Source organism: Scleropages formosus, chromosome 9 (assembly GCF_900964775.1).
Source record: "Scleropages formosus chromosome 9, fSclFor1.1, whole genome shotgun sequence".
NCBI classification, from domain to species: Eukaryota; Metazoa; Chordata; class Actinopteri; order Osteoglossiformes; family Osteoglossidae; genus Scleropages; species Scleropages formosus.
The window spans coordinates 31,869,132-31,884,861 of NC_041814.1; the positions used below are offsets into that span (position 1 = coordinate 31,869,132).

The 15,730-nt window shown below is 53.2% G+C and overlaps 1 protein-coding gene across 2 annotated transcripts in view; it reads left to right on the forward strand.

Moving 5' to 3' along the window:
* The window catches only part of LOC108922754 (cadherin-24-like), a 62,420-nt gene that overhangs the window by 21,206 nt on the left and 25,484 nt on the right, over nt 1-15,730 (forward strand). For both annotated transcript variants that reach the window (XM_029255059.1, XM_029255060.1), the window contains 2 exons: nt 7,899-8,102; nt 8,425-10,010. In XM_029255059.1, the coding sequence (XP_029110892.1) occupies nt 8,640-10,010 (1,371 nt within the window). In that variant the 5' untranslated portion in view covers nt 7,899-8,102; nt 8,425-8,639. The remainder of the gene's footprint in view (nt 1-7,898; nt 8,103-8,424; nt 10,011-15,730) is intronic.

Sequence of the window (15,730 nt, forward strand, 5' to 3'; positions counted from 1 at the left end):
TTAGAGCTGACTGCAGTCTCAAGGGCGCCATTCCACTTCCCCTCTCGGGATTTGAACCCGCAACCTTTGGCCACGAACAGCTCCCTAACCACCTATCTTGCTGCTTTGATGCTTCGCAGGAGACGCGACGACCGCTAATGATGAGAAGCGCGACGTACTCTCTTTCAGCGTGAGATGTCACACCGTCCAGAGGGACGCTGTGGAGCGTACGTCATCCTCAGCGGGGCGGGCTGTGCCTTGCACAGGGGGGCCCTGCTGGAGTCGGGGTCTCCTCCCGGTTCTGAGCGAGGAGCTTGGTCCCAGGCGTCTCCCTAGAGGGAGCTCTGTATACAAGAACGCAGGACCACTATGGTCCAGCCGAGCTTTTCCTTGCTCTTTCCACATCGATCTCTCGATTCCCCCGGGTGCCGGGCCCAGAAGCGCTTGGTTCAGGACGAGGAGGTAAACTAGGCAGCACCTCAAACCCCGGGCGCTTCCTTCTTCTGCGTGCTCTGGACTAGGGGGTCTCTCCATTCCTCCTTCCTGGGAGCTTGCATCACCTGCACTTCTCATCTTCGCTCTCCGTATCTGTTATTGATCTTCCTAATCCCCTCTTTTGACTTCATCTCGTCTCATTCTTCTCACTTTTATCTGACCAATCAGCAGTGTGCAACTCCGCTCAGTAGCCCCGCCCCCTCTTTTCATCTGCATCTGACTGCTTTCCTGCGACACAGTCCCACCGGCTGCATCCGTTCGTACATCAGCGCCACAAGGCCGGACGGCGAAGGAGATTGATGAGACGGAGTGGAAAAACTAATTCTCACTTTACTGTGTGCTGGGAGATTAAGGGAGATTACAGAGATGGTTAGCGGGAGGGAGGGAGGGAGGGAAAGACAGTGGGGATAGGGGGGTGATCTAATACAGATAACTTTTCTTACATGCCGTTGAGGGATCGTTGAATACAGAACACCTGAGAGAGAGGTGAAACAATACGAAAGAGGACTCTTAGCTCCCTGACAGGTACCCCACCACGGGCCTTACATGTGCGTGTGTCTTTTTGTGCGGCTCCGCCTATGTATGTTGTGCACCTGTGTGTATGTATGTTGCCGTCATGCACGAAGCCCTGCTCTGTCACTGATGTTTCTTACACACGTCGCTGAGAGAGGCAATGTAGAAGAGTAGGTGCGTATGAGAGAAACGGAAGTGACCACGTTCACTAGCTAAACTGTAACGCCCAGGCTCACAGTTGGGATTCGAGTGTTTCGTTGAAGGTTCTATGGGATTCCTTAGTCCTGACTTAAGGCAGAAGGATTGTTTCACCACCGAGGCACCGGGGCTCAAAGGTTATGGTTAGTTTTCACATTTGTGCCTCTGTGATCTGCAGTTTCTGGACCTTCTCACAGAGCTCAGAAGACCTCATGGTACATACCATGGCTATGTTGACGAGGGATCACGAGGTAGAGTGACACTGTACCCCTGACATCACAGAAAGGCAACATCTAGAACATGGAATTAACACGACCTTGAGTGGGGAATGGGGACTGTGACTGATTCACCGGGCTGTGAACGGGCACCAGACATCATGTGGACATTTGGCAAGTTGGAGACCTGCTGCGGTGTTCTTAGCCAGCTGGAGTTGTGTGATCGCACAGGATGGCAGTTTTGCCATGGAGAAGAGGTGGGAGTTCAGCAGAGGTGGCGTCGCCGCCTGGACGAGGACTGCTGACGTGGGGATGGATCTTACAGATGGTGTAGAGGAGGAATGGGCAGGACCCACTTACTGATATGCGACGGCTCGGTAGTCAGATCTGGAGTGCATCATGTCATGTTGCCCACAGTGTTAGCAAGGAACTGGCAGAAGAATGACGGTGTAGAGAGCAAGAGAAAAGTCTTTCCGCGGAGCTTCCGGGTTCGACGGGATCCCTGATCGTTGTCCTCAGCCAATCCAAGGACTGAACCGCCAGCCTCCGGAGCCAGTGCTGTGCCACCATATTCCTGGACCAGCAGAAGCAGGACAGTTTACTGGGCAAATTTCCCTAATCCTCTGAATAGGCACAGTACCCACTTTCAGGAGTTTTACTCAGTCATCTGCTTGTAGGGGTCAGAGAGTAATTTTCCACTTTTATTCTTTCTGGAAATTTTACGATATAGCACTTTTTCAATGCTTGGTTGTAAAAATCTGCTTGAAATAAAATTTCATGGATTTGTGTCTCTGAAAGTTCATGCTGGGAAACAAAATTAAAAGGAGTGAGAGCAGACTGCCTTGTCTGAAGGGGGAGGGGGGTCGAAAGAGATGGGTCGGTTGCTGTGAAGAGTATTCGGGTCCAAAGAGAGTTTGAGTTATGGCCCCCACTGCAGTGACGTGTACAGTCCTGCACTCATATATTTTACATTTACATGTATTCGTTTATCAGGCGCTTCTCTCCAAGTGACAAACATCTCACAGAAAATACTCTGTGTTCATTACATGAGCAGGAAGAGACATTTAGATGCAGGAACGTGATTCTTAAGTACGGTTACTTTTCACCATATGAACCAATGTTCATCACACGAGTAGCTGCATAAAACTTTATCTGAACATCGACGAGTCCCGATCACCTTCCTGGTAATTGAGTTATATATGAACTATATAGTCTAGTGGAGCCATTTAAGGTAAGTACCGTGTTCAAGGGTACTATGACGAGTGGTGAGATTTGAACCGGCAACCTCCAGAGCTAAAAGCAGCAGCCTGAACTATTATGCTACCGATTACCTATTAGTTGAGTTGCCCTTTAACAAGAGTATCATCTACATCCTACCGCAGTATTGACTATGGTCCAGCTATAGTATTGTCTACAATCCTACAGTTCACTATGTTACTACAGTCTCCTGCTGCAGTAGACTCACTTCACTAATGGGGGTGTGTGAGGACTCTGCAAGAATGAAGCCCATTCCATGCAGTAGCAGGGACCACTTCGTAGGCCTTTCCAGCTTGGCGGGGCTGATTTAGAACCGGAACGGTCTGCCGTCTTCCGCTGCCTTCAAATCCAAGCTCTCCATCCAGAGTGAAACTGGCTCTCAGAGACCTTTCTGTGCAGCTGTTGTCTGCAAGTCTGCAGTCCCCTTCGCCCCCGATGGTGCCTGTAGCGCCCCCTTGCTCTCAGACACCCTCTCAGAGAGCATGGACTGGGTGTGGCTCAGCTGCCCGGTCTCTTACCTGTGACGGCTTGGAATGACCGGCTCGCTCTATATTGTCTGTGTCTCTTCGTGGCTCTTTATTTCTGACTGCTTCGTACTGCGACAACCACCCACATGCCATCTGCACGATTAACATGGAGGAGAGACACACACACACACACACACACACACACACACATGGACTAACACACGTCTTAACACACAAGCACACTCTGTCGCACATAAAAACTATATTTAAAGGCCAACTGGTGCAAATACATTTCATGTTTCACATTTACTAGCTGAATGCTGATGTCAGAGGGAGAAGGAGTCTGTAGCAGGCATGAAAAATCTTATTGTGTGACTTCCTTCACAAAGATAATGTATTTCGAGAGTAGGACTGTAGAGACGGCAGGGTAACTATGGAAGGACCGCGGTAACCATGAAGAGAGTACGTGCTGTTATATAAGAGAAGTTCCTTCTGGGAGATGGAAGTGCACATTTGGGGTAGATAAAAGGGTACATATGTGGGGGCTGAGTGGGAGAACAGTATCTGTGGGATCCATTGAACAGAGGAAGGTAAAATGTGTGGTAGGTGAGCAGCACAAGTTTTTGTTTGGTTAATGTGTGGTTAAAGGGTATTCATGGGGTAGTGGGGTGCTCGTGGGTGAAAGGGGGCAGTACAAGGGATATGTGGGCTGAGCAGGCAGTAGAAAGGTGTCTGGTGCTAATGGATATGACATTTGTGTGGTAAAGACCCAACAAAACGGTGTTTTTGTGATAAATGAAATGTTATTTTCAGTGTAATGGGAAAACCAAAGGGTATTTGACCAGAAAAGGGAAAAATTACACTCCTACCGCAGTATCGTCTACAGTTCTACCACAGTATCGTCTACAGTTCTACCGCAGTATCGTCCACAGTTCTACCGCAGTATCGTCTATAGTCCTACCGCAGTATCGTCCACAGTCCTACCGCAGTATCGTCTACAGTTCTACCGCAGTATCGTCTATAGTCCTACCGCAGTATCGTCTACAGTTCTACCGCAGTATCGTCCACAGTCCTACCGCAGTATCGTCCACAGTCCTACCGCAGTATTGTCCACAGTCCTACCGCAGTATCGTCTACAGTTCTACCACAGTATCGTCTATAGTCCTACCGCAGTATCGTCCACAGTCCTACCGCAGTATCGTCTATAGTCCTACCGCAGTATCGTCCACAGTCCTACCGCAGTATCGTCTATAGTCCTACCGCAGTATCGTCTATAGTCCTACCGCAGTATCGTGTACAGTTCTACCGCAGTATTTTCTGCTTTTCATTAAGTGAAAGTGTGTTTTTGAGGTAAAAGGACAGGAGAATGGTATCAGTGCCTAAAAGGGAGGAGGGTAGCATGGCATTGGTGGGTTAATGAGATGGTCGAGTGCGTCCGTGGAGCAAAAGGGCAGAAGAAGGGTAACTGTCGAGTTAGTAGGCACTGAAGGGTGCTTTTGAGGTAAAGGAGTAGTGAAAGGGTGTTTTTGTGGTACGGGGGCAGCAGAAGGGTATTTGCGAACACAGGGGAGTTTACATGGTAGCAGGTGTTTCCGCGGTGGCCGCCAACGGCCCTAGATGTGGCGCCGAGGGAAAGCGAGCCGTTTGACAGAGCTTTATCCCGTTTTTCTTATTTCTCCACTTTTTGTGCTCTGCCTTTTTCTTTTTACTCTTTGTCTCAACTTCGTTTGACACTCTTGTACATTTCATCTCTTGTATTCCACTTTTAATATATTTTTTACGTGCTGTACTCCGTATCCCCCGTTTTCCTTGGCGTACAAAGCGCATTGTTTTGTAACCCTTTTTTCCCCTTTGGTTTTCCTCATATTTTTCATATCGTTGTTTCTGCCTTTTGTTCCACACATCTCTCGCGTACACATCATGTTCAGCGCTCCCCTGTGTCCTACGAGCGCTAATGGCGTGGCGGCTGTTCAATGACAAAGGGCCCTGTGCAGAAACAGTTGTATTGTCGCTGTAATTCTGTCTCTTCAACGGGGATCAGTTGGCCCATACACTCCACCCCCAATGAGACAAGGCAGGGGGACACATGAGATCCATGCATTACATCACATCACATTATAGGCGTCACGGACGCTTTTATCCAAGTAAATTTGCATAATTTGCAATTTTACACCTTACCGGTTCAAACGGCGGATCTCCAAGTCTTTTCTCTGGACCTGATGGGCCCCGCGTTGCCGACGCAGCCTTGTCGGCGAGGCACCGTTTCGTCCCCGCGGGTTCGCGCGGGCGTGCGGCGTTCACCCTTGGAGGGAACGGATGCCGGAGGAGTCGGGTTGTTAGGAACAATTAGGGAGAGGGAAAGCAGGAGGAGTGCTTCGGATGTTCTGTCACTCAGAGGGTGCTTTTGGTTGTCTGCATGTGTATCTGAGTGTGTGTGTGTGTGTGTGTGTGTGTTTGCGCGCCAAAGCCTGTAACCTTGCGGAAAACCTTCCAAGGGCAGACACAACTATTATTTCAGCCGGTGACCATTGTTTGTACTTGAGATTGCATTTTTTAATGGCTTCCGTGCCGCATCTTGTCAGCGACATCTGCGGCGCACGTTGCGCGTAACGGGCAGGGTGTCCGTGCAGGACGCAGTTACGGGTGCGGACTCTGCGGCTTTGGCTGCTCGGCCTTTCAGCTCGAATCACCGCTTTGGGAGTGAGCTGTAACACGGAAAACACTGCAAGAAGGATTAAAGTCTGAATGCGTAACATCTCGAACACACGTGCCTCTGCGTGTGTGTCTAAAATGCCTGTTCTCTAACGCACGCATTGTATTTTCTGTTAGATGTACATCACTTTGGAGAAAAGAAAATCATCTGCTACACGAGCACATGTACTTGTGACTGAATCGCAGGGTCACAGGGCTGCATCGGCATCCTCAGTTAATGTGTGACCTTGGCCGGTCTGTCGTGTCACAGTCCCATGTGATCGTGCGACCTGGACCACACTGCGGTGTTAGTGCCCTGAGTAACTGGTGTCTGCGCTGGTATCATGCTCTCCATTTATTGTAGTGTTATCGGTAGGTGTTGGTGGAGGCTTTCTTTTTTCTCTCAGCTTTTCGGAACCATTTTAGTCGTCTATTCATTTCGCTGCTTTTCGATAAAAATAGCAGATGGACAATTAACATTTTGCAAAGCATCAGCTGGAGGCTGTAAAGTAAACTGTTTTTGGCTTTGTTCAGAATTAGGCTTTATTTTGTTTCCTCTGTTCCACTTATTGGTTGTTGGATTTTTTCAGCACTGTTGATGTCATCGTTAGAAGCAAGTGTCTTTCGTGTGTGTGTGTGTGTGTGTGTGTGTGTGTGTATTTTCTTCTTTCAGGGCTAAAGAATGCCGTCAATCACTGCTTTTTAAGAGCTCAGGCCTCCTTGCATTTGTCACTTGGTCTCCAGTGATTGGTACTATTTCTCCGCATCAGTCAAGATTTGTTTTGCCAATAAAACAAACAGAGCTGAATCTGTCAGCGGGGATGAAGATAAGATGAAAGATCTGCAAAGACGTTTTTAACCGTATGTGGACGTGCGGCGAATGTGTGGGAATGTGCTCGAGCGAGCGAGAGCGTGACAGAGAGTGGGGGAGGTATGGGGCGGGAAGAAGGAGCGGCGAGGGCAAGTGTGCTGGGGCGAATGGTAATGAAGACTTCCTCCGCCGTGAAGTTGACAGCTCATCCCATGCTGCGTCCTCCCAGATCGATGGCTGCGATCTGACTCTAATGCTAACCAAGCCGAGACGGCCGAAGCCCGAACGAGGAAAGGAGCTGCTAATTAAGACATCTGCGCTCCTAAATCATTTGGTGCGGTGAGGAAGGCGACCTGACCGCTGTGCGCTGGTGGGTGGAATCAGCTAATCACTCACACCGATCCCCGGGACTGCCTGAGCCTCAGATGACGGGGGCTGGATCGATGACCGCCTCCCCCCTTGCCGTCCTGTTAGTGTAGCCTCGTGGCAGACCACCGCCCTGCTCTTTGAGCTGTGGGTCGAGGGGCATCGAGCACGGCTTTCAGAGCCCCGTACGAAAAACATGCTTGAAAGCGGTCGATATCGGACCGGCTGTTTGCTTCGCAGCCCATTTGCGGAACCTCGGAATATTAAATACAGTTTCAAGCGCTGCCTCGTTCTGGGTGTCTGTCTGTGTCTTTATGCAGGCGTTTCCATATAGGTGTGTGTGTGTGTGTGAGTGTAAGGGTTTGCGCGTGTGGTACTGAGAGGTACCTCTGCATGCAGCTGCACACACACACACACGCACACACACACACACCCACAGGGGATGTGTTGCACAGGGACATGCAGCTGTCTGATACGCCTCTGCCGTTGACCGAAAAGAACGGGTGTATTGCGAGTGACCCAGATGAACGGCTGCCGTGACCTCCTCAAGCCGGCAATCTGTCAGTCCCGTCGACAGGAGGCCGTCTGAGAGGATGTGCCGACCGATCTCCGACGAGCTGAGAAAGGACGGGCAGGCCTAGCAGAAGGCAGTAGAAAGGCAAGGTGAGCAGTGTTTGGAAGGGGGGGGGGGAGGGGGTCAACAGCACAAACCGAAAGAGACAAGAGGAAAAAGGGAGAGGTTCGCTTGTCGGGACCGCTCTGATCCCGGTCACGCGTGGATGGCTCGTGCATTGTGACGTGTGCGTTGACCGCTGCGGCACGGAGGCCGTACGCAACGCGACAGAAGCGTACACAGCACTAAGTGCATCTGACCATCTCTCCCCCGCCTTGACTCTCCCGATACAGATTCATTGCAACATGGACAGAGAAGCTGAACTTCACGGGGCCGCGTGATGGTTTCCTGCCGCTGAAAGAAAAGAACTGGCTTGGAATGAGTCTCCGAGAGCCGTAGCTGTCAAGACCCTCCGGGACTGACAGAGTGACATTTCCATGACAGGAGGTTGTCTAAGGAGACTGTCTGATTGATTTGTGACACCCGGGGAAAGTCAGGTAAGGCTACCGACTGCAAGGCAGAAATAATGTGCTATATTTGGAAAACGGTTGTGAAAGATTGTTCCTCTTCCCAAAACTCAACCATGCGCCGCTTTGACTGTCTGCACACTGTCTCTGCACAACACAGGCTACAGTTACGTGTCCAAGATGACCCAGCAGTAGTTGCATCCTGCAGTCAGCCGCAGCGTCCCATGGCTATTTGGGTTCATGCGACTCTAAATCCGTCTAGTTGTTTGTGCTGCCAGTTATACGTGTCTCTGCACGTCTCGTTCACTTTGCGTGACCCGGACCCCGCTAACGATTTTGCCTCTCGTTGCAGATAAAAGTCATATTCCCATCGTGGAGAGTCCAGAAGAAAAGTGCTGATCGGATTTGCTGTGCAGCTGTAGACCTATGGCACCATGGGAGGGGGCGGTTGAACAGAAGCAGAAGGAGAGAAGAGAATGAGGGAAACAAGAGAGCCTTTCCTTGTCCCGCGGTACTGTGCTTGCAGTGTGTACTCTGTAACATAAACTGACAACCAACTGCTCTGTGATGTGTGCCAGAACCTTGCTCCTGTTGGCCACCCTTTTCCTGTGGGAGGGCTTTAGGGAGGGGGCCTCTCCCACCAAGGTTCTGAAGAGAAGAGGTCGAGGGGCTCGTGTGCCAACGACGGCCGAGAAGGTGCCATTTGGCCAGTGGGAATCAAGCTTTAAAAACGACGCTGTTCTGCCGCTGCAGATCGATGGTTTCATCGATCGTGGCCAGAGTCCCGGTGCAGACGCAACTTTTCCAACAGACGATGCCCGAAACAGTTCGCTGAATGAGTCCGCACCTAAAGGAACAGATCGCAATCTGAATTTAACTCTTGTCGCGCCAGTTAGAAAAGCTGCGACCAAAAACGCTGACGTGTTCAAAGCCGGTCGGTTCGATCACAAGGCGCACTTGCTTCACCACAAACCCGACCGCTCGTACCTCTCTAATAAAACCAGATTCAAATCCCTGGTAAAATCCAGAGGAAGCCCGGATCCACCCGAGCCTACCTTGGTGGCGCAGGCAGGCAGACTCACTGCGGATCGTGGAAAGAGATTGAACTCGACCGAGATATTGGGAATTACATTTAATCCCGAGGAAGTGGTAATTACACCTCCGCAGAGAGCAGCAGTGTGGGAAGAGAATGCTAAGAACAAAACAAGCAGAAGTTCAACCAGCAAACAGGGTGTGATTCCACGGAACAGACGGCAGAAATCGGTCATGTGGGCGCCTGCCGGGCTCAGGAAGGACAGGGTCACGTCTATGGCTGCGCTTGCTGTCGACAGCAAAGGTTTGTTCAAAGGTTCAAGTCAAAAGAGAAATTCGGATCACGGTGTCTACGCTGACATCAAGTCGGCCGGCCAGATTTCCCCGGGGTTTGGGAGCAGACAAGCAGAAGGTCATTTTATAAACACAGGCCGCTTTGGCTGGACCGGCCAGTCTGAGTCGTCTGAGTTTCCTATGGAAGCAACACCTCAAACGGTCACGCCCACTTCAGGAGAAGATTCGAGTGGTGCCGCAGGCTCCAAGCTTCAAAAGAATGTTCCTCTGGAAAGGAGCTGGAGTGGAGCTGTAGATCTTGGCGAGTCCAGAGCGCCTGTCCACCTGTCTGTGGATCCCAGGAAAAGGGATGTGCATTCAGACAGAAGTCACACCCTGAGGCTCCAACCAGGTTCGGATGTGGTATTGGACCAGAGTGTTCACGCTGAGAAGGTGGGAAGCGGAGGTTCTGCGGAATCCCGCTCGGACGGACAGGGCTTGGTGTTCCAGGTAGAGGACGGACAAGTCCAGGGAGCAGAGGAGACTCGCTCTCGCAGCAGGAGGAGCTGGATCTGGAATCAGTTCTTCGTCATTGAAGAGTACAGCGGCCCTGAGCCTGTGCTCATCGGAAGGGTAAGTTAGCATTTGTTAATACAACATCACAACTGTAGCATGTGGAAGGCGTCCGTGTCCGAGCTGTTTTCCAGAAGGCGTCGTGATGTGCGGCACTGCGACGGGCATAGGAGAAAAGTGAGAAGTGCAAACAAGAAACAAAAACGATCGGGAGAAAAACGCACGGGAGTGCTCGAACGCTAGGGCCTCGGCTTTCCTCGACGCAGCGGTAAACAAAAGCTTCATTTGGCTTCGGGGAGCCGGTCCCGCGCTGCTGCTTTCCCGGTCCCGGGTCGCGCGTTCCTCGGGGCCCGTTTGAACCGGTCTGGCCGCTGCCGCTCTGACGGGTCCGTCGGCGGTGCGTTTTGGGTTCTGCGAACAGGAACAGAGCAACGCTCACACCTGGAAGGCCCTTTGTCCACTCCGCTGCTCCTGCCCTTTTGCAGGAGGTTACTGGGGGATGTGTGTGTGTGTGTGTGTGTTTGTGAGTGCAATTGGGACAGCACCTGGTGCTGCTGTTCTTGGGAACATGGAGCTGTCCAAGGTGCTGAAGGCGTCTGGCTTGTATTGCTCCTCCACTAATAATAATAATACTTTATTAATCCCAGTGGGAAAACTCACTGAGGCTGGAAACCCAGAGAACATGCAGAATCCAGACAGCAGGGACTGTTCTCTCACACAGTCTAGGTCAGTAGCACTCCTCTTATAGCATACCTTTTTTTTTTTTTACATTTATTCATTTAGCTTCTCTCCAAATCAACTTACAGCGTTAAGCTTACAGTTATTTACCCAGCTGGGTAATGTTACTGGAGTAATTCAGGGTAAGTACTTTGCTCAAGGGCACTACAGCTGGAGATCAAACCTGTGACTTTTGGATCCAAAGGCAGTAGCACTAACCACTGCGCTGCCAGCTGGTCCGTATCCCCCTTACAGGAAGAATTCCACTCATCCGGAAGAACCGCCATCCAGCAGGCGTCTTCTGCCCAACTGAGACCGGGATCCCAACAGCGCAGCGGGGTTCCCGTACCCTGGTACTTGAGAGGAGTCACACTTCGTCCTGCGATACTGGAGCGCCTCCTTCTTTTTAAAACTAACATCCTCGGCGGAGAAATGGGACGGTTCTCCTTGCGGAGGCACCGGCGCACGGAAGCGGGAGAATCGGCCGGTACAGCGCGGCAGCGTGCGAGACGGCGCTTGCGCGAAATGACTGCGCTCACATCGAGTGCCGCAGCACCAACGTGGCGCGTTGCCAAAACCCGCTTAATTCCGATGCTTTTATCTGACACCGTGGGTTGGATCCACGCCAAAGCCGCGCGCACGCACGCACGCACACACACGCACACTCAGACACACCCTCGTGAATGTTTCGTGCGGCACCCAGAGAGCGGTGTGATGCGCATCTGCGCAAACGTGAAGGTGCCCGAGTCGCCCTTGTGGCGAGAGAGCGGATTTGCCGCGGCCCCCGTTCACCTCTCTGTGCCTCCCCGGCACTTGTCCAGGGACGGAGAGGGAGCGCGAGCGGTACGCGGCGCGTCTCGTCGTCAGCTCCGCCCACGGGAGAGCTGCGGTTATCGGGTGCGGTGCGTCGTCCGCTGTCGCGGCGCAGGTGAAAGGTGCGAACGCTTCGAGGTTGCAGCCAAAGAGCACGTTAGACCGTGTGATTAGTGCCTTCTGCGCGAGTGTCCCCTCGCAGCGTTTTTTGGCGCAAATACCGCGTTATCTTCGTTACCTCGAGAGGTGACACCACTACGTTTGGGCGCCCGCCAAAGAGCGCTTTCCGTCGCCGGCGGACGTGCGCCCTGGCGAGGGCCTCCCGGCGCTCGCTGTGTCTCCCGGTATCTCTCCGGTAATTCTCTCGGCGCTTCGGAACACAGATGCCGATCTCTTGAGAAAAAGGGATTTCATTACAGCTCCGAAACGGGCAGGGACTCCGTTCATTAGTGAGAATCTCGACTCTATTTATCGCCGTCTCGTTTTAAGTGGCTGCGCACCTTGGCTGAGCCATGAATATTCATGAGCGGACTTGGCTCCAAGTCGTTATAAATATTGAGAGAATATATCAATAATGATTGTAATTAGAAAGAAACGGTTAGCAAGAAACAACGTGAGCGCGAACCAATACTCATAATCGGCAGGTCCGCGTGGACCACGAGGCGCAGAAAGGGGCTCCGAGTCCTTCCGAGCAGAGAGCGGCGACATGATCCTGCGCGCAGCGGACATCCTGCGCCGTCCTCTTCTGCCGCTCCTCTCGTAGATCCGCAGGGGTGCGCCGTGACGACGACCTCGGCGAGCCGCCGACCGCTCCTCCTGTTTAAGCGGTAACCTGAGCGGGAGGGCGGCCGGCAGGGCGGCCGGCAGGGGGGCCGGCGCTCGCCCCGCCGTTAACATCTCGCACCTCAGAGATTCCGCGTGAATTTAAATGCGCCCGCTATCCGGCACGGCCGCGAGCGGAGACGAGGGCGGCCCGTGGCCTTTCTGAGCAAATGGCGCGTCGCCGAGAAGACGCTCCGCTGCCGTTGGGCGCGCGCGTGAAGCAGACGTGTCGTCACGCACATCCAGCGTGACCGTTAGCAAAGACGGACGGAACCGGAGCAATCGTAGCCAAACGCCATTTCATTTACGCTTATTCGTTTAACGGACACTTTCCTCCAAAGCGACTTCCGGTATGGAGGTACCTACAGTTATTTACCCTACTGGAGCCACGACTCCAGCAGCTGTTACTTCTCTGACCTTTCAACGTTACCGTTGTACGCTTAGTCACGTACGGTGATTTACTCATGTATACAGCACGGTAAGTCCTTCGATCGGGGCAGCTACGGCAGGAGGTGGGTTCGAACCCAGCGTGTCCGCCGTGAGGGGACAAGGGGACGGCGCTAAGTACTCCGCCACCCTCTGGCCAGCGTGCCGAGCCCACGGAGACTCGCGGGGAGCGAGAGTGACAAATGCACGTCGGCGATATTGTGACGGCGACACGGCCGCGCCGGGAGACGCCGTGACTCTCACGCTGCACACGCGGGCCGACCGACGCCGACGGAGCGGCGGTCGGCACACTCGTCGGGAGCCCTCGAGCCGAAAGGAAGGGCGGCGGGGAGCAGAAGGAGGTGGGCGTAGAGGGAGGAGAACGTGCGTGCTGACTGGGAGCAGAAGAGAGAGACGGGAAAGCAGAAAAGTACGGAAGGAAGATGAAAATGAAGGCAGAGGGAAGAGAGCGAAGCGACGGGAACGAGGGAACCCGCCGTCAGGGTCCTCACTCGTCATTTCTGCACGTTTGTTTGTTTTCTCGCTCAACTGTTTTCTTTTTTTCTTACGGATTTCATCCTCGGAGCGAAAAGCGTTTAGCCTCTGGGCTGTTGCGCAGCAGGAGCGAAAGAGCAATTAAAAAGATGAGAGCGAGAGAACGGCGCGAGATCGGTGTGTGTGTGTTGGGGGGGGAGGGGGGGTGGCGCCGCCGAGTATCAAACAGCTCTGGGAGGCCGGAGGGTGTTACCGTGGTACAGGTGGCCCGGTGGAGTGCGGGACGGAAGTCCGCTGTAATGGCAGAGAAAGGGTTAGCGAGGAGGAGGCAGCGTGCGCGTGCGTGTGTGTGTGCGTAGGAATACACCCCAGTGTGTTGTCAGCTGAGGGGCGCGGTGGCGCAGTGGGTTGGACCACGGTCCTGCTCTCTGGTGGGTCTGGGGTTCGAGTCCCGCTTGGGGTGCCTTGCGACGGACTGGCGTCCCGTCCTGGGTGTGTCCCCTCCCCCTCCGGCCTTACGCCCTGTGTTGCCGGGTAGGCTCCGGTTCCCTGCGACCTCATCTGGGACAAGTGGTTCTGAAAATGTGTGTGTGTGTGTGTGTGTTGTCAGCTGCTGGAGTGCACAGGAGGAGCGTGTGTTTGCACAGCGAGAGGGGTTAATAATTCGTAAAGGTGGGGGATCAGATCAGAGCAGCACCTCCATATCAACAGTGGTAGTTGGGGGGGGGAGAGAGAGAGAGAGAGAGAGAGAGAGAGAGGAGAAGGCGGAGAAACATGTTAAATAGCATTTTATTACCAGGTCCAGTGGGAAAGAGATTCAAAGGCGCCGCTTCCCAGTGTGGGAACGAGACCACAGTGAGATGCTGGGGGGGTATAGACATGAGCCCCCCGGCCCCCTCTGTCCCACACACACAGGAGCAGCAGAGCAACCAGCTCCGTGATCCAGTGGGTGCCAATTATTGGCACTTCCCACCGCGCGCGTGTGTGTGTGTGTGTGTGTGTGTGTGTGTGTGTGTGTGTGTGTGTGTGTGTCCTTCACAGCGTTAGCTCTCCGTGTCCCTGTCCGTCTCACGCTGTCCGCGCTGCTCTTTGACCCATCGGATACTGCTATTACTGCCCTTTACCGTGCTGCCCGAGGGTCTGCAGCTGTCCTCGCGCATACAGGACACACAGCTGCAGGGCGTGGGGTCCAGACCCACCTCCGGCTGCAGCTCCCTACAGCAGTGTACTCACCCTGAATTGATGGAGTAAAAATTACCCAGCCGTACAAATGGGGGGCCGCGTGCTGTCGGGAGATTCGGCCGCGGCTGAGCGTCCAACCAGCGGTGGTGGAGTAACTGAAAACGTTACCGTGTTACTGTCCGAAAGCAGAGACACGACGAGGAAACCGGCGCCGGCCACAAGCGAGCGTCGTTCGTTGCGGAAAAGGGGGGATCGTGCCCTAGGTCAGCCGAGGTCATTTGAACGTTAACCCACACCGGTACCACACCGGTACCGCAGTGGTCCTGCACGCCCCCCCCCCCCCAAGTGCCCCCTGCACCGCCTCTTCCACATTTCGGAAACATTCCGCTTTCACGCCTTTCAACGTTTCTTCCACGAGAGGAGTGATGAAAGCGGCGCTTTTCGTGCGTCTAAATATACCGTCTCCGAGCGCGCTGCTCCACCGTGCCGTACCGCGCCGTACCGCACTGATGTGTGCGTGAAAACGAATGAAAGGATTGTTTGTGTTCTCCGTCTCTCTGCAAATGTGATTATCGCCACGAGTCGAGATTTTGGCACCTCATTCCGCTTCTGGGACTTGAGAACCTTCTGGTGCCTCAAAGGGGGATACATTTGAATTATGATCCTTACAATTATTAGCATTATTACCATTTTTTTTTAACTTGTTCCAACATTTAATTGGCGAATTGCCGTGTGTATCGGGCCCAAAGCGCAGTTCTGCGTCGCCGCTCCCCCGCCGAGAGAAATGTGCTCTTGAGCTGCGCCCCTTCGGTCCGTCTTCCTGTCCCTCGTATGGACAGGTCTGAGTCCCTCTCTCTGTCTCTGTGTCTCTCTCTGTCTCTGCCTCTGTCCCTCTGTCTCTGTGTCTCTGTCCCTCTGTCTCCGAGTCTCTGTCCCTCTCTCTGTCTCTGATCACTTTACCGTGTTCAGCTTTACTGACATCACCGATTGAAATGTGTGTCCTCACAGTGGGTGACTGACAGGTGACCTCGTCGACAACAGACATTTGCTCAAATTGCTGCCTCTGCGCTGGCGTGGGATCAGACGCGGCGACGGCGGGACAAGCGAAGATGGAGAAGACGCAACGATGCGGCATCTGAGAAGCGTTCAGATTTACAGTTTGATCAAAGCGGAGAAACTGCCTCCGGGGTTCTTAATAAAACCGTTGATTTGTAACGTTGCAACACGTACGGGCGGCACAGCGGGTAGCGCTGGTGTCTCGCGGCTCCGGGGCGGTGCGTGCGTGCGTGGAGTTTGCTCGGTCACCCTGTGGGTTTCCTCCGGGG